Genomic DNA, 24,711 nt, shown 5'->3' on the forward strand with positions numbered 1-24,711 from the left:
GGCTGAGGTCCATCTCTAGGCATGGCAGGAACATAGGAGTAGCTGCAGCAGAGCCGGCCAGCGTTCCTTCATGCCCCAGATCCTGACTCCCAGAGGAGGCTGTGAAATCCCCATACTGGCTGTGCAGTGCAGCCCATGGGGCTGGGAGGAAAGGAGTCTCTGCCAGAACTCGGTGGCGAGCCTGCGTCTGAAGCATGGCGTGTGTGATGTCAGAGTGAAATCGTCCCAGCTGCTTTGGGTGCTATTCAAAGCACTGACTTCCTCTCCCTAGTGAGGCCCAGCTGGCTCCATGGCCACCTGTCTCCTCCACCTGTGGCCTGCCTTCGGGATGTTCTCGTGGGCTGCTCTCAGCGCGGTGTTCGGGGTGAGCAGCGGCCCATCGCCGTCAGCTCGGTAGGTCACTCTTGTGGGCTGACTGAGACACCCAGGGGCAGATTATGCCCTCAGTCACACGGGTGTAAATCCAGAGCCGCTCTGGTGATGCCAGTGGAATGCACCATATCAAGCCCAGGTGAATCTGGCCCATGAACGCTGGTGACCTGTGGGCCGTAGCTCAAAGTGCACCTATTATCTCTGCCTTGTTGCTGAGCTGGGTGTGGGACTGTGACGGGCGGGAAATGGCCAGTTTAGGGCCTCTCGTCAGCATGGCCTCCTGTGTGTGTCCTGTCCCAGCATGGTAATAGTGGGCACGCTCTAGGACGTTGCTCAGTGACTCCGTCAGGCCAGCCACATCCCTGGGATGCTCTGGCAGTGCCAGGTAGGAGAGGAGCTTTTCCTGCCTGGGGCCGTGCCCCTGGAGAACTGGCTGGGAGAACAGTGGCCTTGGAGCTGGGCGGATGGGGTAGGGCAGTGATCAGTCGGATGCTGAGTTCAGTGTCTCTCAGACCTAGGCACAGTTTACTGCTCGGGCTAAAGCCGGCTCAGTCCAAGCCACCAGGGAACTACCCTGCAAAATTTCCCCCACCCTCTCCCCCCACACCCAAACCCTCGAACGGGGCAGGTTTTGCCCCTGCGCCTCATTCTCGTGGCAGTGAGCTCCGCGCGGGTGGCGTTCAGTGGCCACTTCCTCAGCGCTTGGATGAGGCTGGCTGAGCAATCTGTAGGTGAAACTGATGGGCATAATTCCCCACTCCCTTGGTTTGAGACCACAGTGCCAACCTGCTCCAAGTTCAGGGCCTCAGACTGAATCTCTGTGTTTCATCTGAGTGAGGGTTTCGCAGACGCTGAACCAAGCCAGCTTTGCCACTGTTCATTTATAATTGCACTTGTTCAACATGTTTTCCCTTCACCAAATACCCCATTGACACAGTGTGATGAAGTGGGAATGGTCTTACAGTTTTCTCTGAATACTGTGTGGGTGCTTCAGTTTCCCCCATGCAGTTCTTAAGTATCTAGGTGGTGGGATAAGGGGGTGTGATTGTTACAGAGCCCTAGAGAGCTAGTGTGATGGTGTCTGCACAGAGAATGGCCAACACCCTGTCTCTTGGCAACCGATGGCCTGGGCCCCTCTTCTGCAGAGGTGTCGACTGAAGGTGTTGGAGAACAAAGAGATCAGGTGACCTCCTGGCCCCTGACCTCCGGGGCTCTGGCCTCCCTGGCCCCAAAATGGACATGACTTAGGGGTCCTTTTCTCTGTACCTACATGCTCTGTTTAGGACTTTGTTCCTGTCATCTAATAAACCTTCTGTTTTACTGGCTGGCTGAGAGTCACGTCTGACTGCGGAGTTGAGAGTGCAGGGCCCTCTGGCTTCCCCAGGACCCCGCCTGGGTGGACTCACTGTGGGAAGTGCACGGTGTGGGAAGGGGATGCTGAATGGTCAGAGGTCAGGCCCAGGAAGGTTGAAGCTGTGTGAACTTCTTTCTCTGGAGACAGTCTGCTCAGAGAGGAGGCTCCCCCAGAGTCCTGACTGGCTTTGTAGGGAGTAGTTCCAGAGAATTGCCTGGTGACTTCTCTCTGCGTGGAGCTGGCCAGTCTTTGGGGTGATTAGTTGTCCTGATTCTCAAGGGCTGGACAATCTGGCATAGGGACACTTTCTGCGCTGGTCACGAAGGCACCATCTGTTAGCAGCTTTGCAGGGATTACTTCCTTGCTGCTCTGTTGGACACCAATGAATCATGCAGCTCATCTCAACCAAAGATGTTAACTCAGATCCCGGTGGAAAAGCCCAGGTCATTGGCTGAGGCTGGTAACTGCTCCCAGAAGCGAAGGGTTTCTGGTAAAAATATAAAGGGGTGTCACTGCCTCGGTTTCCTTCCTTAACTAGCTTTGCTCACTTGGATTTCAAAATGGCTCATTAGTTTCAAGACGAAGTAATAACAGTGCTAGTGTTTTCACACATACAGGCCCATCTGAAAAGCCATGTGGTTCTGACAAATGGATTGATCCCCGCTGGGTTTTTCCCCTTGAGTCTGTTTCTTCCTGCTCCAGAGAGAGCATCCAGGTTCCTGCCCTGTGACTAGTCCTACTGATGTTAATACAACTGGATCACAGCACTGCGCCTTCAGCCGTCATCCAGGTCCTCTGTCTGACAAGGCTGCTTCAGAGGAAGGTGCAAGAAACCCCCCTAGCTGCCATCTATGGAGTGACCTGCCCCTAGAGTAAGTTCCTTCCTGACCCCTCACAGGGGCTGGCTCATGCCATGAAGCATGAGGGTTTTTCGTGGATGGGTGTCCACAGCATAGAAACCACTTGCCAAGTTAGTATTAACTGGCCCCCTTGCTGGAAGCAAAGGCTGGAACAGAGCAGATGATGGTGGGAAAGGGTGGGGAATGTTTGCCCTACCATTGCCCAGACTGTACCTGCTCTATAGAGACCCCCTTGGCTCTCCCTCATCAGCGGGGGCAGGCCTTTTGTTCCTTTGGGGGACCACCCACCATCCCAGGGTTCCAACAGACTGGCGCTTCCCGTTTCTTACCCCGTTTGATTTACCCCACCTGACTGATTGGCCTCGTTCCTTTTGGTCCCTCCCTTTTCTAAGGGTTGACCAATGATGTTCCTGCAACAGGGCTGTCTGGGTCTCTGCCCTTTTACTGAAGTCAGGTCGACTGGCTCCTTCCACCAGCTTACTCTGCCTATTTAAACAAGTCCTGTGCACTCTGCGTAGCTTTCAGAGGGTGGAATTCCCCTCCCTGGAGCGGGCCATAAACCCTATAGGTATAACTAGGATTGAAAGGGTGTCCAGAGCCTGGGGCTAAGGGAGATTTGTCCCGGGGAAAGGGAAGAAGTGCTGGTTCTTTTAAACCACAGCTGAGCAGCCCAGCCTAGCAGCAGTTCCTGTGATCCTTTTTACACCTTCAGGGATTTTCAGGGTCATCGAACAGATGTTTCAGTTAGAGGCCAGCGCAGCAGCCCACGCAAGAGTCAGGAATGTATCCAAGGCTGCCAGGATAGATCGGACTCGGGCGCTTTCTCGTTAGATGTCCGGGAATAGGAAAATGTGAGGATGTGCCGCTGATGCTGGTGGTGGGAATTCTGGCCAGCTAGGAACTGGCTCAATGTTCTCGTTGTGCTAAGTGGAAGGCCCGAGTTCTTCTCCCGTCTGTTTTTCTGGGGCCAGATCTGGGTTTAAACAAACAGCAAGCACAGTGAAAAGTAAACTCGCTGTTTAGGATTCATGGAGTTCTAATCCTCTCCTGTGTATTAGTCAATTGGATAACAAAACGGGGGGTGAGGGATTGAAAAACACACGGGCCAAGATTTTACAAAGGGGTTACTGAGTTTGGGTGCCCAACCCCAGAACCTTAAAGGGGCTTCCGGGTGCATCCAACCCCATCTTTAGAGCTGATGGGAAGAGCTGCTCAGAGGGAGCCATTTGCAGGGCACGACATTCTCATTGTAGCAAACCCATGTGACACTGTGTATTTTCTACTGGCACCTTACCTGTTACATGTCTTTACATGTACTCAGACCAAGAGCACGCTTGTAACACTGATCATCCATGCCTGGAAAACCAGGCCCCTTTAAGGTGTGTCTAATTGGGCATCCCACATCACTAGCCACTTTGGAAAATCTTGATCATGCCTTTTAAACTTAAAGAGCTGCATCCCATGTCAGATTTTCAAGTCCACAGGCCCAGCGTTCCCCTGCTGTAACTCCACTGAAGTCCCGCCACGGAGAATTTCTGTTTTTGATAGCTGTTTGCAGAATCCTGCCCGGGGGTACCAGGAGGCATGCGAACCTTTCATGCTGGCTGAGTACTGGGTCCTGATTTGCAGCATCAAAACTGCAATGTTTCAGGCTGCAACAAAAGGCCTAATTGGGAACAGCCCTGGAAATGTTGGTGCCTTTTCCACTTGCGCTCTGTGCAGTCTGGCCTATAAATAGGGATTTGAAAATCAGGCTGATCGTTTAGTTCTCCAAGAACGACGAAGATGAAAGGTTAGGAGGCCTAGAAAACGTATGGCAGCAGGGCCATGCAACTTGGCAGCCCTGACTTGTGGGAGGAAACTTAGCCTGCATCTGGGAACCAGATTATGCAGAAATGTAGTTTACTTTTGCAGTACTTTCCCATAGTTGTTGTTGATTAAAAAGCAATTGCTTGCACATTTCGATCCTGAAAGGGGGTAAACAATGAGGCTCTGAAGCTCTTCTCTGGGTAAAGCAAGGAGCCCAGATTTGCAAGCTTAGGAGCAAGAGCACAGCTCGTGTGTTAGAGATCAGCTGCCTTCAGGCTGGTGTCTGTTGTTTTTATCCCATTAGGAGGTTGCAAGGAAGCTGACTGCGCCGCGTGTCTGAGAGGAGGGTGCCAGGGCCAGATGTTGTGCAAAACATTGATTGTGATTCCTTGCAGAACCTCTGCCTTGTTTTGGTAGCTTGTGCCAGTTATTTGCTTAAGCACAAAGGACTGGTTTGTGTTTCTGCAGATCTGGACAGTAGAGGTTAAAATGCAATGCCAGGGGCTGCCTCAGAAGTTGTTCTGAAGTTTGTCTTATGTAACTGAAGCCAAAATGGGCTCCAGCAGGGGTCACGAACAGCAGCCAAGATGCAGTGCTGCAGAGCAGATGAGAACTGTTCACTAGTTTAACCTTCCTCCGTAGAATATTACTATCTTGGCACGCAACGTATGTCTTTGCTGGGTGATATGCTGGATGCCCCTGGAGACAGGAAGCAGGACCCAGAGCCTTTCACCACAAGGTTGCTAGTAGCAATTCAGTCAGGTCAGAAGGGAGCTGAAGTCTGATTTCCCCCCCACTCCCACCTCCCATTAGGAGCAGGTCTTGGTGCTTTCCCTGTAGCGCACCTCTTGCCACATGTGGGCACCCTCTGTTCCCATGCCGGGCGGTGGGAGCTGAGGGTGCTCAGCATCACAAAGGATGAGGCCCAGCCTTAAGAGTCTCCGGGTGGGCTCTGTGTCATTCCGGGTGCCAGGGTTCTGGTTCTGCGTGCTCAGTGATCTCTCTTTCTCTCTCCAGTGCTCCAAACCCAAGCTGCTCACGACTTGCTCCGCCGTCCAAGAGATCCGGAGATGTACCCGCCTCGAGATGCCAGACAACATGAACACCTTTGTACTCAAGGTAGGGCCTGCATCTCCCCTGCCCTTACGGAAGGCCTGCGAGGACTGACCGTAGGGTTCTACAGGCAGTGACCCCTGGGATGGGGGCCAGAGAGATCTACTGCCTGGCTCTGAGCCCCGGACAGAGTCCTGCAGCAGAGAGCGAACGCTCTGTGAAAGTCCAGGGCCGGCCCAACACGTGACCTCAATCTGTGTCTCGTTCTCTGCCCCTGTCAGTGATCCGAGTTCAAACAGGCCAGCAGTTACCAGCCGTTGGGGCAGCAAGGGCACTTTACAGGGCTGACGCCCATGCTGCGCCAGCCAGTGCCTCCTGCTCGTCATACAGCGGAGCCCTCTGCCAGAGCCTTGCCGCATCCCCAGCTCTCTTCCTGCCAGTACCAAGGGGCCCAGCAGAGGCTCCTGAGTTAGGGTTGGGGAGCCCAGAGGCCCTGTCCCTAGAGACAGCTCTGGGGCGTGTACAGGACAGCGAGCGTGGTTCTCTGTGGCTCTCCCTGCAGGCGCAGCCTCGGCATGTTCCAATGGGTGCTGGAGCTGCTGCTCAAACAGCCCCGGGGCCTGCAGTCCGAGTGTGCAGGTGGAGCAGAGCCAGACGCCTTCTGTCTGGGCAAGCAGCCTCCTTGCACCGACTCAGCAGCTGCCTCAGGACACATCACAGGCTCTGGGGTTTCCTTCTCCCTTCGCAGCACGTGTTTGCTGGAGCTCTGATGCCAGATTTCAGTTCCTCTTCTGCTTGCGGGGGAGTGGGCGCTGCTGGCTTGGGCTGGGTGTTCCCTTCAGGCTGCTGCCTTCCCTGGTAGCTTTCTCTCAGCTCGCAGTCACGCTGGTTAGATGCAGGGTATTTCCTTGTGTGGATAATTCACTGAGCTGCGGGGGGATCTGGCCCCCTGGAGACTAGCAGAAGGATGGTAAATGCTACCTGTGTCATTGGCAGCATCTGGGCTGGGGGCTCCCAGGAGCCGGTTTGTCATCTGTCACCCCCTCCTTGGTGCGCGCCCCCACTGCTGCTCTATAGATGCTGCAGTGACCAGATTCTTCATAGCAGCGCTTGTCCGTTCCTTCCCCAAGTGGGGACGACCGAGCTGGCACCAGCCCCTCCCCAGACTGTCGTCCCCTTCTCTGCCTGCTGCCTATCCCAAAGCTGGGAGAACAGCCTGTCACATGTATCCGCTCCTTTAGGCGCATGTGCGGGGCCCCTAAGCTGTGCCCATGCTGCTGTGGGCACCTGGTGAAGCAGCCATCGCTCCTAGTTGCCCCTGTTCTTCTGCTAGAGGTTTCTCATCCTTAGACTGGGGACCAAGGCTCCCAGAGGTGTGACTGCCACACTGGCTTCTGGCTCGTTTGTGCTGAGGTTTCCCTGTGTGAAGCACACGTCTCCCCCTCCCATCTGCTAGCTTCTGGTGCCGCTCTGCTGCCTGGCCTCCTTCTCCCCGAGCAGTCCTCTCCCTCTCCCTCCAGGGGCTGGCAACGTCCTGGCCCATGCCCACAAAAGCAATTGGGTACAAGTCGCAGAGCTAGCCAAGACTCTGGGGGCCAGTGCAGTTTGAGAACCGCTGGCTCCAGGGGCCATGGTGTGGGATTTACTCTTCAGTTCCCTGACTGCAGGCACAGCATTCTGACCACAGTCACTTGTGCCACCCAGCCATGGGGGCCCAGTGAAGGGCAGGTGGAATGTGAGGCCATAAGTGGCCAAGTTCCTCTAGGAAGTAAGTGGCCCAGATCTCCCCACCCTGGAGCCAGTGCCTTCCCCACAAGAGTTTCCTTCCTCCCCTTCTTTTCCGCTGCAGAGGCTATGAATCATTTCCCCTGGAGATGGCTGCCCAGCTGGGGTGGGAGGGAGAGTGGGGCAGGGAAGCAGAGAGCCAGAGGGAAGAACAGAGAGGGAACTCCCAGGGGCTGGTGGGAGAGGCTGTGAAGGAAGTGATACTGTAGCTGATTCTCAGGACCCAGGCGGAAATCCCCGCTCCTGTGGGGTGGGCCGTGGAGACCCGGGTGGGACAGGGTAGCTGTGATTTCGTGCCATGAGGCGTCCGTCCAATACTTGCCTTCTCTCCTGTCTAGGTGAATAACTGCACAGACATTGTATTCGAGGCTGGGGACGAGCAGCAGCTGAGTTCCTGGACAGCCGAAATCAAGGAATGTGTGACCCGAGGGTAAGGAGCGCTAGGGCCAGTTGCTTGAGCACTTGCTTTGGTTGACCCCTAGTTCATGTGACACTGGGAACAGTTGGCTCTTGACACTTTACACTCGATGGGTGCGATTGCCTCCCTGGGGGCTGGGCCCCTGCCTGAGACTCCAGTGGGCATCGCCTGTGCACACGTTCCCCACGCAGAGCTGAAGGGATGTCCAGGCCAGATGGTGGAGGAGCTGCCCCTTGTTACCCTCCTCCTGCTCCCCCTGTCCAAACTCCACCTCCCGTCCACGGGCCTCAGGACACAGACCTTTTGACTCTCTGCCTCTCGGTGGCTGGGCGGCTTTGAGCCCTTCAAATGCACAGGGCAGGTCAGCTGAGCTCCTGAAAACATTGCCCATGTAGGGCCCAGCCCTGCTGGGTGCTCTGGGCCTCTGGCTCCCATTGGAGGCCAAGGGAAGGGAAGGGGCTGAGGCCCTGCATTGGTCCGGGCAGAGCTGTGCTCTGGGAATCCCAAGATGGAGCTGTCCCATTGCTGTAGCCATGCGTGGGCCCGGTGAGAAGGGGAGTCTCTGGGCCGGGATTTCCAGACACCCTGAGCGAGGGCTGCAGGGGAGTCACTGGCAGGGCCTGCAGCTGGCAAGGCCGAGCTGGGTGAGTGAGCCCCTCCAGGCCAGTCTGCCCACAGTTTTGCTAGGCCCCAGGGCTCCATGTGCCCAGAACTTGGCTCTAGGAAGAGGCTGCATCAAGACACAGGTGCTAGAAGCCACAGTCCAAAGCCCTTTACGAGGATGCAGAGTGGCTGGCCTGGCTTCTCCAGCCTCCTGCAGCCGGTGGGGGCAGGTGAGACTAGCCCAGTGCCATGCGGCTCCCTGGGAGACCTGCCCAGGCTTTTCCCTGGGCCACTTGCGCCCTCCCCTCTCTGTGCTGAAAATGTCGGATTTCAAATCCAACACAATAGGGAGGGGGAACTTGCTCACGGGGTCAATGCCCGTGGAGGGTGGGGTCCTCGGGATCCGTCACCCTGACGCGAAGCCCCCGCTGGTGACAGAGACTGGGACTTTGGCACACTTGGCAGAGCTGCCCGGCTCGGGCACTAATATGGAAATACAGCCAGCCAGTGCCACCGTAAACGCCTGTCACAGAGTTAGTGTCATTAAAGGAGCTTGCCCAGGTCCACAGCGGGCTGGGGGAGCACTTGAGGGGCTGAAGGAAGCCCCTCCTGCCAGCTGAGGATCCCCTGGACGGTCTGCATTGCAAACGGAAACGCCCCTGTCCCTGGAGACTCCTCTGCCACTGTGGCTCGGAGCCTGCCCTCGGGTGCGTGGGGATTCCCCCAAGTGCCAGCCAAGCCTTTCCTGGCAGCCAGGCCTCCTAACAAGTGGCCAGAGCCAGATATTCTGAACACCTGCCAGGAGCCGGGCTGGCTGGGGACTGGGATTACTCACCCCCGGCACGCTGCTGCTGGGATGGCAGCGAGGGGAGGGCAGAGCAAGTGGCTCCCTTCCCTGGGTGGAGGGCTGGCCCCTGTGCCAGCTGCCACCAGCCTGTGCCGCCCGGTGCACTCTGCAAATCAGGGTGTGGGGGATGCGCTGTGGGTGCTTCTGGGGAAGGAGGTGAAGGGCTGGTGAGCTGGAGCCCTGCAAGCAGGGCTCAGTCAACACAAGCTGCTGCCCTGAACATCACATCTCCCAGCTGGGCTGCTCTTCTGTCCCGCCTCCCAGGAGCCCCCGAGCACCATCTCCCCTCCTAGGCTCCTCCTCCCACGGGCACGTGGCTCTGCTCCCCCCATGGACACACTCACCGCTCAGGCTGCCAGGGCCTGCTCTGCATGTGTGGCTGGCGATTTCCCAGGCCGAGCTCGGCCCTGTGGGTCCCACGAGCCTGGGCCTTGCTGTGGATTGAGGGCGGGGGCGCGGTCTTCCCCCCGTCCTGACCCCCTGCCCACCCACTGCCTGGGAATTGGGCTCTGCCGGGCTCCCTTGGGCTAGTGGTGAGCCAGCCCAGCCATGCTGGGTGAGACACATCCCTGGTGTGAGTCACCTGGGCTGGGGAACCATACTGGGGAGTAATTGGGCCCTAGCCCTGAGCGAGATGGAAGGACTCAGCAGAGCGTGGCGGGGAGCCCCGAAGCCTGGGTTGTGCTGCTGCGCTCCGTGAGCTTGGTCTCTGCCTCTTTCTGGGCCTCGAGCTCTGGGACTGTGGTTCCCTGGCTCGTGTTGGGGAGCTGCCAGCCTGTGTTCCCAAAGCTCCCGGGAGGGGCCGGCTGGCGTGATTCCCAAATCCCTGCTTGGAAGGCCAGGAGAGACGGGGGGGCCTGGCTCTGAGGGGCACTGGGTTGGCACAGCGAGGTGGTAGTGCCGCTCCCTGGGGAGAAAGCACCGGAAGCCCCGGCTGGCCCGGCTATCGCCCAGTCCTGCGAGCAAGGCGCTTCCTGTTATTGAAATACCCTGTGGCGTGCCAGGGCCGAGCCCTGTTGTGATTTACGGAGCGCTCTGCTTCCCCCGTCCCTGCTGTGCTCCTTGTTCCCATGACTTAGGGCAGGGGTCGGCAACCTGTCAGAAGTGGTGTGCTGAGTCTTCACTTACTCACTTCAGCGTAAGGGTTCGCGTGCCGGTAATACATTTTAACGTTTTTGAGACGGTCTCTCTCTCTCTCTGTAAGTCTGTATTATATAACTAAACTATTGTCATATGGAAAGTAAACAAGGTTTTCAAAATGTTTAAGAAGCGTCATTTAAAATTAAATTAAAATGCAAATCCTATGCCGCCGGCCCGCTCAGCCTGCTGCCGGTCTGGGGTTCCGTTCACCTAGTTCGGCAGCGGGCTGAGGGGGTCCTGCGGGACCCTGGCTGGCAAGGGGCCGGCAGCCGGGACCCCAGATCGGCAGCGGGCTGAGTGGGGCTGACAGCTGGGACCCCAGACCGAGGGTGCAGATGGGAGTGTGTGGGGGGTGGTGGTGCAGGAGCTCCCATTTGGTGCTCGGGATGGGGGTGGGGATGTGGGAAGGTGCAAGAGTTAGGGCACGGGGTATGGAGGGGCTGGGTATGTGGCGGGGTTCAGGGGTCAGGGCAGAGGGCTGGGTGTGTGGGGGGGTGCAGGGGTCAGGGCAGAGGACTGGGTGTGGGGGGGTTCAGGGGTCAGGGCAGAGGGCTAGGGTTCTCACAGCAGGGGGCTGGAAGGGATATGCCCCGATTCCACCCAGGGGCCCATCTCCATCTCTTCTCTGCCTCCTCTGCGGAGCAGCAAGCAAGCTGTGGCTCCGCTCCCCCCCCCCACCCCTTGCAAGGACGATCAGCTGATCAGGGGCAGGAAAGCACCATGCTTGGGGAAGAAGTTGGGGAGTGGGGAGCTTGGCTGCTGGCAAGACCAACCGTCTGCCTCCTGCCCCCACAGGAGATAGCGATGGGTGGGGGGGCTGAGTGGGGCCGGGACCCCAGCAGGCAGCAGCGTGCCATTAAAAATCGGCTTGGTGCTGCAGATTGCCAACCCCTGACTTAGGGCCTGCTTCCAGCCCGGCCTCTGGGAACCCAGCGTGCCTTGGTTTGACTCCAGCCCTACTGAGGCCCCATGGATTGCTTCAGCCCTTGGCCCTGAATCCCCCCGCTAGGGACTAGCACTTGTCAGAACCTGGGTCCTGGCTGCACAGGGAGCATCAGCCCCGTGTAGCAGTAGCTGCACAGAGACTCAGTGCACTCGGGCTGGCCTCGCAGCCTCTGGCAGGCTGGGGACATTGGGACTCACAGATCTTGGTGCAGAGCCCTGCTGGGTAGAAGTCTGCACCTGTCCCAGTGCCATCTGCTGCTAGGGCTGTCTGGGCTGGGGAGAGAGGGGCTGGGGGGTGCTGTGCAGTCTGCTGCACGTGGGGATGGTACCTATGTGGAAGTGGGGGGGGGGAGGGCTGTAACCACTCCCTATGGTGGGATCTGGGCAGGGGTCAGCTCCAATAGTTCTTAGAGGGCACAGCACCATTCCAGGGGTCCTGAGATCTTCTCCCTGCCCCTGTGTATTTTGGGGATACTTGATGCATTTCCAGGGCAGCATGTGTCCTTTTCCTCTGGTTCCTGTTTGCATCGCAGCTGTGCCCAGAGGAGCCGGGCCCCATCGTGTTGAGTACTCAACCTCAGCCCTGTCCCGAGAGCTCACAGGCTGTTCAGGGGCAGGGACGGTGCACCTGTACCCAAGGGGGGAGCTGAGGCCCACTCTGAAGCAGGGAAACTTGCCCCTACCTCAAACTCAGGGAGGGGGTGGGGGCTGAATACAGCATCTGCTGCAAGCCAAGGGTGCCTCCCAGGCTGCTCCAGTGCACTGAGTCGACCCCTGGGCAGCTCCAGGGCTGGCAGCCGAGTCTCGTTAGCCCCAAGGAGCTCAGCACTTTATTTCTCCAGTTATGCAGGCCAGCAGTATACTCGTCCCTGGTTGGCCAGGCAGACCCCCACCTCCAACTCTGTCCTTTCTCTCCTCCCCTGAGCATCCCCATCTACCACCTGAAGGCACTTCACACAGGTGGAGACAGATGGGGAAACTGAGGCAGCAGGCGGGGCTGCGACCTGCGCATGGTCAGAGGACATTTCTGTCATTTGGGGGGGGGGGGAGCGGGTGTGTGTGTGAGAGAGAGAGAGAGAGAGATTAAAATCACACATCTCTCGCTCTCCCTCCTGTGTTACTAGTGAGGCCTGCGACTCTAGCAGGGGGGTTGCAGCGCTTCGCTGGGTTTTCCCCAGCGCTGCTGTGTGTTTCCTTTCGGCAGGCTGGCTGATGGCCCAGGCCCTGCAGCCAGTTGGGAGTGTTGCTCAGGATGGCTCTGGGAATGCGTCTGCAGTAGGACCCCATGGTGCTGCAGCCCCGCAGTGTTTAGAAACTTTTTTCCCTCGAATTTTTTTTTTTTTAATTCATAAAAACACTTGGAATTTCCCAGCATTTAGTATCCTCACGAGCCCTGAATTCTGGGCAGCAGCTGAGCTGTCACGTTTGCGTCCAGGCAGTCTCTCTGCCTGGCACGTTTGCACAAAAGGAGCTGTGTTTCTCTTGTTTGCCCTGGTGCTTTGCCGAGCGGAGCAGCCTGTTCTCCACCTGGGTTCAGTGGCGGAAGCTGTGACATCCTTCCTGTGTCTTCCTGGCAGGTCCGGGGGAGCCGATGTAGAGCTGCTGTCAGGCCAGCACTCTGACACTGTGACATCCAGCCCTGCCACTGGCAGCACTGACTCCCTTACGCAAGGTGAGTGCCCTGCATGGGAGAGTCCCTGATGGCTAAGGGCTAACGGAGCAGACAGACCTTTACCAGCCTGCAGCAGTCCTGGGGCTCCCAGCCATACCTCACTGCTGGCGTGAGCGGCTCCAGGGGGCACCACTTGCAGGGGTGTCTAGTGCCAGTCACCCAGGGAGTGTCTCCAGTGGGTCGGGGCGGAGGTGGCTCCTACCTGAGAGAGCTGATGCTGAAGCCCAGCAAGGAGCCCCAGGAAACTAGCCAGGGTCTCTGGTTGGAGAGCGAATGAGGAACAACCAGCCCGGGGCAGCAGCTGGAGCACTAGCCTAGAGAATTACACAGCTTCTGGGGAAGGTAGAACTGCTAATTGGGGGCTTGATCCTGCGAAGGACTCAACACCCTTAAACTCCCCTGGATCTGGGAGGGAGCTAAGCACCCTTGGGCCCCTGCAGAGCAGGATTCTGAGAGTTTCCCGCTCTGGTCACCTGTCCCTGCAAGACATGTGCTCCCAATCCTCTGCCAAGAAACTACTTATCAGGCGCTGACACACAAAGCTGATTCACAGCACCGTGCCAGTGGGAGGCTGAGGCGGGAGGGGCCGATTAGCACCCTGCTTTTGCCTTCTTTCCAGCCAAGAGATTAAATATGAACCATGGCCCCCAGAACCATTCTGGAACTGGTGGCAGCTGCTTTGGGAGCTGGAGGGTGAGCGGAGGGAGAGCTTGAGATTCTCTCCTGCTCCAACTCTGAAACGTCAGGCTGGTGCCTGTGTTTCCTGGAAAGAGGAACTAGGGTTGCCTGGGTCTCAGGTTGAGTTGACAGGAAACAAGGGTTTTATTGATCGTTTGAACACTGCGTTTCAGTGTCACACAGCTCCCTCTGTGCTGTTGCCGAATGCCGGTACCGCAAGGCGAAGGACCTGGCGTAAATCAGGCTCTGGATAAAGCAGAAGTGGCCAGTGACTGACTCAAAGCTAAACCATGCAGGGTGCTGGGGGAGCCCGTCACACGGCATGTTGGGGGAGTGGGGGGGAAACCAGCTTCTCTCACTAAGGCACATGACGCACAGTAATGATGTGAGACAGCAGCTAAGCAGGGGTGTGGCGAGGGGGACGAGGCGTCGGGCGGGCCTAGGGCCAGCCAGATCCATGTGTTCAGGGCTGCTCCTGTTCTCATTGTCACCAGTTGGGCTTTTGCTGTTTGACCGGCTCAGGATGGTTTATTGGCTCCAAGTCCTGCCCAAGCTGTGCCAGGTGCTTTCCAGAGAGCAACAAAGTAGGAGCCCTGCCCTGCCCTGCCCTGCCCTGCTGAGTGGGGATTTGAAGGCGCTGGTCCCACAGGGTGGGTGGGGGTGGGCAGCCTGCCAGGGAATGGCACAGCTGGGCCCACTTGGGCTGTAGCCAAGACTTCAGCTTTCCCAGAGCCCCTCAGCCCTGCTCAGAGTTTGGCCTATGGGGTGGCAGTGTTGTTCCCGCCGGGCCTGTCCCCACGGCCGTGCTTCTAATGCTCTTCTTCCTCCCCAGGCGCTATGCACTGTGGGCAGCCAGAGCCGTCCTGCCAGAAAACCGACCAGTTTCTCTCGTCCTACCCCTGGTTCCACGGCCCCATTTCGCGTGTCAAAGCCGCCCAACTTGTGCAGCTGCGGGGGCTGGAAGGCCACGGGGTTTTCCTTGTTCGACAGAGCGAAACCCGCAGGGGCGAATACGTCCTCACCTTCAATTTCCAAGGAAGAGCGAAGGTAGGGCCTGTGCGGGAGGAGGTGCGAGAGGCGCCAGCCCTGCTTTTCTGCTCAGGGTTTCCTCTCTCTGGCCGACTCGATGGACACCTGAGCCCTCCCCATGCAGACCGCTGCCATTCAGAGAGGGGCCCGAACCCCCCGGCCCAGCCCCCTCTCCCTGCTGAGCCAGCGTTCCTCCGGAGAGCACCAGCAGTGGTATTTGGGCAGCCTTGTTTCTAACGCGCCCTGGGTCGAGGCTCCCGTGTGTCTTTGGGCTGTTCTACCCTGAGGGTGTCTGACTCCAACAACCCGGCCTATGCTCTGAGGGTTGAGAGCCAAGACCCAGAGGCAGGGCAATTTTCAGGTCTCTCCTGAGCTCCAATGTTTGGCCTTTGGAGGCCTATGTCCCTCGCAGAAGGCTCTGAACAGCCATAGGCCTGCCTGCAGAAGCCTTCCCCACTAGCGGCTGGCTCAGAGCCCCTGGGGAAACATGGCTGCTCCCGCCCCTGCCCTGCCATCCCCTCATGGCAGGAGACAGTCCCACCCCTCCCAGCACAGGACGTAACCTGACCAAGGCCAGGCTGGTCCGACTCTTGGGGTGAGGGAAGGAAAGAACCCGCCTCTGCCGAGGAAAGTAAACTCCGGCTTTGCAAACCGGTTGTGTTTGGCTCAAAGGACCTGCTCCCGGTGACACAGATGGGGCTCAATTCTGCTGCCCGTGCCCAGCCACCAGCCTCTGGCCCCAGCTCGCTGCCACTCCCCCCTCCCAGCTGAGCCAGCAGCTTTGTAACGCGCCCGTCTCCCTCGCAGCACCTGCGGCTCTCGCTGACCGAGCGGGGGCAGTGCCGGGTGCAGCACCTGCGCTTCCCCTCCATCCTGGACATGCTGCATCACTTCCAGCAGTGCCCCATCCCTCTGGAGTGCGGCGCGGCCTGCAACGTCAAGCTCTCCAGCTACGTGGTGGTCATCCCATCGCCCCAAGGTATGAGGGGGTAGGGGGGCTGCGTGTGCATGTCCCAGAGGGGGAAGTTTGTCTCTCCCCCCCCATTGCCCCACTGGAGAGCAGCTGCCCCCCACCGACCCCATCCCTGGCTCCAGGCATGGCTGCAATTGGCAGGCGCTCCTGGGGCAGCTGCTGCACCCCCTGCTCTGAGAAGCTGCCAGCCTCTCCTCTCTGCACGCCCCTGGGGCCGGCTGGCCTCACCCATCTTCCAACCAGCCAATGCTGCTCGGACCATCCGGTCTGTTAATTGAGCCAAAGCATTAGACTGTGGCTTAATTAATTATTGAATTAATCCCAAGCCCAGCCTAGAGTAGCTGCTGGAGCCCATCTGAGGCTGTGGCCACACTAATACCACAGGGTTAGCGTTCAACATGGCCCATAATGATCAGGCTGACCCCCCCCTCCCGCCACTACCTCAGTGCCTCAGCAAAGCCGGCAGCCGGGTGCCCAGTGGATGGCTCGCAGGCGTCAAAGGTGGATCCTGGCCCCTTGGGCCAGGGCTGTGGGCCTGTTGGCTAAACTAAATTAGCCCACAGGCCTATCCTGCCACTCCCCTCCCTTTCCCCCAGCGCTCAGCAGCTGGTGCCACTGCCTAGCAACACCACGCTCCTTGCTGCTGTCATCTGTGCACTGTGCTGGACACGCTTACCCAGGAGGGGAGCGATTCTGGCAGGAGCTCACACCTTGCCGTCGAATGAGGAGAGAGCTGATAACACCAGGTATTTTTTATCCCAAGTGTCAATGATAGAGCCTCCATTTACAGGCGCCTCTATGTCAACCCTTTAGTTTCCCAGCCTAGTGTGTATCAGCAGTGCTTTTCCTCTTTGTCCTAAGAGCAAAAATCTGTGCCAACCACCCAGTCTCCCCTCACACCTCTGGTGCGACATGTGGCCAGGCCAGGCCAGCAGGATTCCTCAAGCAGCCATCTGGCCTCCTGCTGCAGTGGGTGTTACCCCACTGGACTCTGCAGTTCGTTCAGCACAGGCTTGAATGTAGGAGCCTCAGGTTCCAGGTGCAGCGTCTGGCTCTGCTGGCTGCTTCTGCCCTCGCCTGACTTAAAGCAGCTTGTGAAAGATGCTTTTACCACTCCCTCCCCTCCCCCTTTGAAAGGGGTGAGGTGGCCTTTAGAGGAGGTGCAGAACCTTTCAGTTCCACACTTCAATTGCTTTGCAGGGGTCACTCTAGACTAATTACATGTCAGGTTATTTAAACTTCAGCACTGCTTCTGCACTAGGTTTATGGAGGAAATGCGGTTAATGGTCTGCCTCTCCGGGCCGCCCGCAGCGGGCCCCAGGCCAACTCGCTCTGCTTGCCCAGCTTTGTGCAGTGGCAACGCAGCCCCCGGGCCGTTACGTTAGTGGGGTTACACTGCCCTAGTGCAGGTGCGGCAGCCCAGTAGCTGTGATTTTAAGAGTCCCACTGAGTGCAGTCCAAAGGGGGGAGCTCTAGCTAACTTCCTCCTGGAGGTTCAGTGGAGGTGGGTAGACTGTGGTCCTGACCGAGCCTGGAGTGCTGCCTTGTGACCCCCAAGTGGTTAGAGAGGCATGTTCCTGCTCGAATGGTTTTCGATTGGATAGAACAAATCTCCAAAGAGCCCCTGGCACTTTCATTCAGTTGCCTTATGATCAAGCGTTGGAGAGTCAGATGACGGGGGTAGGGGAGGGTGGGAAGCAGAACTGCACACTGCCATGGAAGGAAAGGGGGAGAAGCTAAGCTTAGTTTAGCGTTGTGTCCTGAACTCGCCTCCTCTTTCTGTACATTTTAAAACCATGGTCAGGTAACACAGTGTGGCTGAAATCTTAAGGGCCTAGCTGACCCCGAGAATCACAGAAATGGGCTGGAAGGGATCATGGAGTCCAGCCCCCTGGGCTGAGGCAGGACCAAGTAACCCTAGACCATCCCAGACAGGTGTTTGTCCAGCCTGTTCTTAGAAAGGTGGAAGTAGAGCAAGAACTGACAGGGATTTGAATGTAAACAGTTACCTCTGTTAGCAAGAATTAGGCTAGCTATAATCCTAATAACACGAGGTTTGCAAAAGCAAGGATTAGGTAAGGGGAGTGGAAAAAAACACTGTGTGAGAAGGTGTTGCAACCTTGTGTCAATAAGGTGAAATGCAGACTAGTGTCTAAATAGAAGTGAGAAAAATAAGATATTAAAATGGCCTAGATATAAACCAAATGCAGCTGTTGCTTATTATTATATGTAACAAAAAGCATAAATGCTTCCTGTAATTGTTTACCTGTAGAAAGACCTGCCAGGAGGGGAAAACCCTGTGTCCTAGCACACACTCTCCCTCTATGCAATTGCTTAAAATAATAAAGTATCTGCCTTTGCTGCACCCAACAAAAGGTGAGAACTAAGTTTTTCTCCCACAAAAGCCTGCAGTGATGTAAATCCCACCGTCACCCTGGTACCCTGCTCCACTACTTAATGAGCTTTATCCGTAGAAAGTTTTTCCTCGTGTCTAAGCCAGTTACCTCTTGTTCTGTCTTCAGTGGACATGGAGAACAATTAACCACTGTGCTCTTTAACCATGCTGTGGTGTGAAGCCAACTTAGATGAGCACAGACCTTTCAGATGCTGGAGGCTCTAGCTCTGGCAAAGTGAATACAAATTTGCAGGGAAAGAGTAGATAGAACAGAACTGAAGCAGGAGGTAATTCAGGCCTCAAGCAATAAGGGGAGGAGTATGGGCCAGGCACCAAGAGGCCTGCTGAAAATCGTAGGTCCTAGGTTCCTAGAGGGAGCTCTGCCCTGAAGAGTTCACTCCCTCCCTTTGGTAGCTATGGGCTCTGCCGTCAAACATGAGCAAAGCTGCCACTGCATTCCTAGAGCTGGTGCCGGTAGCTGGTCACTGAGTGGGTAGCAAGAGGAGGGAGACTCATAGAAGATGAGGGTTGGAAGAGACCTCAGGCCCAACCCTAACTAAATCATCCCAGCCAGGGCTTTGTCAAGTTGGGCCTTAAAAGCCTCTAAGGATGGAGGTTCCACCACCTCCCTAGGTAACCCATTCCAGTGCTTCACCACCCTCCTCCTGAAAAAGCTTTTCCTAATATCCAACCTAAACCTCCCCCACTGCAGCTTGAGACCATTACTCCTTGATCTGTCATCTGCCACCACTGAGAACAGCCGAGCTCCATCCTCATTGGAAACCACCTTCAGTCAGTTGAAGGCTGCAGAAGAGAAGAGTGAGGGGGGATTTGAGAGCAGACTAAATAAGCCCAGTTCCCTCCTGCATTCAGCAGGAGTGAATGGCAGCAGCACTCATTAGCTGAGTGATCGCACTGGCTCCTTGGGGCAGACAGGTGCAGCAAGGCCTGGGAGCCTGTATTCAGAGCAGGAAGCGCCTCTACAGATAGAAAAAGCTTGAAAGTCACCCTGTGTATGTTTCCTCTTTCTAAAAGAGAAGCTGCTCTAACCACTGACCACAGGGGCGGCTCAGCCTGTTTCCCATGGCCGGCTCATGGAGATCTGATTCAGAACAGGCTGTTCTAGGAGTCGGACAAACTCCTTTGCATGGAACAGGTCACCAGAGGTGGAGCGCAGCAGCGCCACCTCCAGGCTTTGGAGCTGTAGGCTGCAGCTTGAATGCCTCTGCCAACCAGCATGGGCTGAGCAGGAGCAGCCCCGGATGCTTTTGGTGGCACGGACACCTTAGGGGGAGGCACCCCTCCATCTGTACATTGCACCAAGGAGAGGTTTACCCAACCTTTCCAAGTAGAGCCAGTTTGAAGGCTGCTCTGCCTCTGCAGCCAGCTCTTTAGTATAGAGCAGCTCTCTGTTCCAGACCCCTGCTGCTTCCTTGGCCAACGGGGGGAAGTAGGAGCTGCCATGAACAGGGAGAGTCAGCCAGAGAGTGTGGACAGGATAACCATACACCTTCTCTAGTGCCATCACTCCCTCTGACACGCCCCCCACGGCATTAGATAACTGGCCAGGGTACATGCAGGATCAAGGGCTAGGTGCTTAGGAAGGACACAGAAGGGTAAGTTTCCTCAGCTGTGGGTCTTAAGCCAACAGGGCTTGGGTTTCTCTTAGGATCCTGCCCATACCTTGGCCAGTTATCTAATGCTTGGATTTCTCCCTGTAGGTTTGGGCTCAAGCAACACCATCTTGCTCCCATTCTCCGTCCCTAATTGGAGCTCCGAACTCAACCTTACCCCCCTCAGTCCCTCCAGCTGTCCCTGGCTAGACATGACAGACAACATTCACCACAGTTCTCAGCCAGAACAGATTTTCCACCTGGTGCCCTCTCCTGAAGAACTGGCCAACAGCCTCCGAGACAACGATGTGGCCGTCACGCGCTCCAGCCGACAGCGGGACTCTGACTACGAGCTGGATTCCCCTGGCAGGGGCCACATTCGGGCTATTGACAATCAATACACACCACTCTGACACGATGTGGGGGAGGGGTGGAAACCACGCACTTTGGCTTGGAGCCCTGTTAGAGAACTTCTGCTATAGATTTTGGGAAGCCTATGAAAAGAATGTAATTTGGGATTTATTGTTTTTGGTAAGGGAGGGGGTAAGATATATAAATTGTTCACTCCACTATGGGTGTGATCCCTCTATTAGGCCTGTTAAAGGGCCTGTTTTACATATTAAAGCTTTCTTATGACTGTTTACACCTCATTCCTGTTAACATGCCAGGCTCTCTGCCCTTTAGGCTAATATCTCACTTAGTCTCTGTCACAGGTGCTTTTGGTCTTCGCTGCCCTTTTTGACATGGACAGAGCCCAGAAAAGAAACCAGAAGGTTCCATTACATCCACATAATTGGACAAAAATGGATTTGAAGTTTGTGACAAGTTACTGATCTGGGCTGTGCATAAGCAAAGAAAAGTCACTTCGTGATGGCCAAGGAATGTGCTGCAATTGCATAAGTCATAGTTCCATATTTCTAACAGAGCAGTAGCCTTATCGCTAACCTAAGAGTTCATTCATTACTTTTGGATATGGAGAGTACAGGCTTTAACTTAAAGCACGTTAGCATTTAAAAAAACAAAACGAACAGTGGAGCCGTTGAAGCCACGGCTGCAGCCATGGGCAAAGGAAATGCTTAATCTGTTAGTCACGATTAAAAAGTGAACACTAACTTCCTCCTATTAATGTAGGCTTAATGTAACTGATCAGAGGACAAAAGAGAAGACTGACATCTTGTCATAGCCTTGGCGTAAAACTTCCTTTCTGCTGTGGAAATTTAGGCACAAGTCTAGAGTTCAGCAAAAGTTTTTTTCCAAATATGTTACTGCAGGTTGGTTCTTCAAAGCAGGAGTGGTGTTGATAACCAGCCACTGTTGCTTGCATTTAAAAAAAACAACTCTTCAAATACTAGATCATATTTTGTTAAGTAAAGCTAGGGGAGTTCTATTTGCATGAGTGTCATGGTTTTCCAGCCAGATTGGGTGTAACCTTTTCTCCTCAATATTCCCCTTGCCTGTAGGTCTCAGGAAAATCACTTTGACTGTTGGGTTTTTGACAGCGCTTTTGCTATTTATGGAGAAGCAACATGAACCCCTTTGGTGGAACAAAGTTACCCAAAAGGGGGATGCACTAATGACCCCCTTTCTTCTTGTACCTTATTGTGACTAGGGTTAGACTTTGGCATTTCCTCAGTTAGAATTACAGTTACAGGAGGAGATGTGACATATTTGCCTTTGTGCTTCTTTACTGAGAGACAGGTCTGTGCAGAGCTGTATGTTAGGAGTTAAGATTTATAGATTCACAAGCAATAAATAGGTAATTTCACTAACCCCTAAAATTGTCACTAGACCCAACCTCTTTTCAAGGTAAAGCACTTCAGTTACGCCAGAGTTGAGCCACACCAGAAGGGGCTCTGTGGTAGAAGAGACTCTCTGGAATGTGGCTTAAGGGAGCAACGCTTAAAAAAGCATAGAGACATTCAACTTAAAAAGCCCCTCTGATGTCTGAATTTTGTACACCCAGTACGTGTCTTACAATTACTGGAAGTTCGCAAAAGATGCTGTTCCCTCTAGGTCACTTTTGACAGCACTTTGTCAAGTCAGTGTCTCCCTTCATGGAAAGGCCCTTAAATTCTGGCCATAGAATTAAGTTCTATATACATAAATGGGACCAAGATTTCTGCACCACCAGAAACTGGAATTCTGCCATCTCTATTTTTTATGAACGGAATTCAAGTGGCCAGTGCCCTTATCCTCACCAAACACATTTCTAAGGCACAAGCAGATTGCAAGGGACAGGAAAACCAAGACAATCTCAGCTTCATCCCAGCTTTGCAAAAGAAGCTGCTGAAGCTTCCATCAATCTCTGTTCCCTTGTCCTAGGACGTCTCCGAGGCAAGGTATTTCTCAGGCCCAAAGTGATAGGCTATAGTATACTGGGGCTCCTTTACACTCAGTAAGCAGAGCTATCCACAGGATTGTTTCTGCCGAACAATTCACTCCCCTCCATCTCTGACAAACTTGAGTCCACTTATAAGCCCATAGGGTAGCTTCTCAGTTGGAGTAAATTGTCCATTGCCCCCGGGTGACTTCAGCGGAGCTCTGACACGCCACCAGCCAAGGATCTGCCCCTTGGACTTTAAAAAAAAAAAAACGAGGTTCAAGCACTAAATAGAAGAACAATGTGGAAGATGGCTACTTCTCTCTGCAACCCTTAGGAGGTGCTTGTTTTATAGGCTAAACCTTGCTCCAAAGCCATCAACATGTCCCACTGACCAACCTGCACTTTTGGCAGGCATGCTCAAAGTATTCATTCCATGATCAGAGCAAGGCAGGAGTGGCTGTGACAGAACGGGGTGTGAAGGCGGAATGCTCATCACAGCTCTCATGCCTGTGGGTAAACAAAGCACCCAGGCTGCTTCTGGGTTGAGATTTTTGGCCTGTCTTATTGTTTAAGTGCCAGCAACCAAACACACACACATTTGGAATTATGTTGAATTGCTAGGGCCTTCTTTCTGGACTAAATGGAACTTGTTTTTCTTATTTAATACAATATACACCAAGTTCATTGTCATTCATTCAGTGCTCCTGTGCAAACAAATCCAAGCACGTGACTGTAAGTTCCTTCTCCTGGTACCTAGTTGGAAAGTTGTTTGATTATTCACCAAATTGCAGATGTTTCCTTCTAGAATTTCACTGTCAAGTTAGCCAAAGCTAGGAAGAAGCTTGATAATCCAGACTGAAAGGCTGGCAGACCACTCCAGTTCACTGCTGAAGGGGATTGTGTATGGAATCTGAAGAATTGTACACCGAACGCTAACAAACAACAGACTGACTGTTCACCACCTCCAGCCTTCCCCAGCAGTGTTTGACCCATCTCATTCCTTTCCTTCTCCAGCCAAAGGTCTACTTTCCCTAACTGGGCAAATATTCTTCCAGTCCTTCCCTGTGTTGCTCCAACAGAGCCTCTCATCTCCCCCTCACTTTGGTGTTGGGGTCCTAAAACCAATTATACAATAATTGCAGGGTCAGTTCTTTAATCTATTTTCCCAGGTCGTGGGAAGCCAAACTTCTCAGAATTCCATCCTTGCTAAAAGGTAGTTGGCTTGTGATGCATTTCAAAGTCTGACTTAGTCCTGGTCATACAGAAGAGGAAGGGAAACTATTTCATAACTCACACAGTACACACAATGCTCTAGTAGAAACCTGGGGACAAAATGTTAAGCCCTTGCAACATACACGACTTCGAAGTAATTTTATGGACTTCTCTAAGATCTTTTTGCCAAGTAACTAGTGAAGGTGTGTGGCATGTTTCAACGTTGACTTTTATTATAAGATTTTTTTATATTTAAAAGCACATTAACAACATCTTGTAGGCCAAGGAATTAGCTGCATTTATGAAGCGTTCTCAAGACAGTTGCTTTCAGTAGTCACAGCCTTAGCAGGATGGAAAGGCAAAGGGTGACACTGAACTTTTGCATGTTTCACCTTAGCAGCTGAGCAGTTGCCTTCTCCCCTGGAACTACCAGATACCGGGGAACACTGCCAGCAAGCTGCCTGCTTTGACCTAGGTTCTCAGCCCCTACCAGAGTCTCAGGGTCCGGAGAAGGGGCACACAAAATTAAATATGATTGTTTCCAAAGTCTTACCTCTGAGGCCGACTGATTGAAAACAGCTTCTCTAAGGGCTGGCACCGTAAAGGAGTCCAGCATTTCTGGTCTTCCACAGAAATAACAGGTGGCTGGGCTAGTGAAACGTTGCTTTTTTCATAGCAGCGTTAGGGCTGTGCTCCACAGTGAAGATGTAACAGTATGCAGTGCCTCAGCCAGCGCAGCCTATTGCCAGGCAGAAGCCTGGTTTAGCAGGTAACTGTGATAGAGCCTACTGGCTGTGCCAAAACAGAAACAGCCCTCCCACCCCCAACTCTACACCCTCTTCTTCGTATGGAGAGCCTTACTTGCTATTTGCTGACAAACGGGCACTGCCTACGGGCGACTCTTGAATGTCCTCCTGGTAGACAGGCCATGCAAGAGAAGTTTGTGTTATCAATATGGAAGTACCATTCTGGTCTAGGTCACTGAATGGGCTAACCCCACAGGGAAAGGCTAACCCAGCGTGTAAGAACAGGGTACCTAAAACACCGACAGCAACCTTATTGATCCTTCTGCTTCAAGGCTGCGTTCCACAGTGAAGCTTTGAGGAAAAGGTCCAGGTCCAGGTCAGCAGAGGAAGCATCAAAGCCAACATCATCAAAGAATTAAAGCAGCCTAGTCTGTGCCACTGTGATGCAATATTGACTGACTGTTGATATTCCTTGGACCACAGAAAACTGTCAGTTTAGAGCCGATGTGGTTTTACTTTACTATGCATATAAGGCCTTTCAGTCTTGACTGACAAGTTTGAGTACAATATTCCATATTTCAACGTACAAACTTGTTGTATGAGAACAGGATGTTATCTTAGCCAGCACATGCCCACAGCGTAAGAGTTGCGATTGCATTCTATCGTTCACTGCCTTTTTATCCCATAGGCAAATTAAGGCCAACAAGGGTTTTGTTGGAATCAAGTGCATTTATTTCAAAGCTCTACTTTTCATCAACAGAATTCTTGTATAGTAGATTTTCTATGTATTGTTTCTGTATGTACTGTACAAGTAACTTATTCTTGAATAATGCAATTTTGCTATAATGTACAAATCAGCTCAAATAAATTGTTTTTAGAATCTG

General features: G+C 54.3%; 1 protein-coding gene across 4 annotated transcripts in view; it reads left to right on the forward strand.

Moving 5' to 3' along the window:
• The window catches only part of SH2B3 (SH2B adaptor protein 3), a 100,090-nt gene extending 75,379 nt beyond the window's left edge, over positions 1-24,711 (forward strand). For 3 of the 4 annotated variants that reach the window (XM_050924337.1, XM_050924336.1, XM_050924338.1), the window contains exons 3-8: positions 5,413-5,514; positions 7,572-7,663; positions 12,764-12,858; positions 14,369-14,583; positions 15,373-15,544; positions 19,655-20,189. In XM_050924337.1, coding sequence (XP_050780294.1) covers positions 5,413-5,514; positions 7,572-7,663; positions 12,764-12,858; positions 14,369-14,583; positions 15,373-15,544; positions 19,655-19,959 — 981 coding nt within the window. In that variant the 3' untranslated portion in view covers positions 19,960-20,189. Of the gene's footprint in view, positions 1-5,412; positions 5,515-7,571; positions 7,664-12,763; positions 12,859-14,368; positions 14,584-15,372; positions 15,545-19,654; positions 20,190-21,006 lie in introns of those variants that run through there. The other variant, XM_050924339.1, reaches the window with a different exon arrangement.

The sequence above is a fragment of the Gopherus flavomarginatus genome, chromosome 15 (genome assembly GCF_025201925.1).
Source record: "Gopherus flavomarginatus isolate rGopFla2 chromosome 15, rGopFla2.mat.asm, whole genome shotgun sequence".
NCBI classification, from domain to species: domain Eukaryota; kingdom Metazoa; phylum Chordata; order Testudines; family Testudinidae; genus Gopherus; species Gopherus flavomarginatus.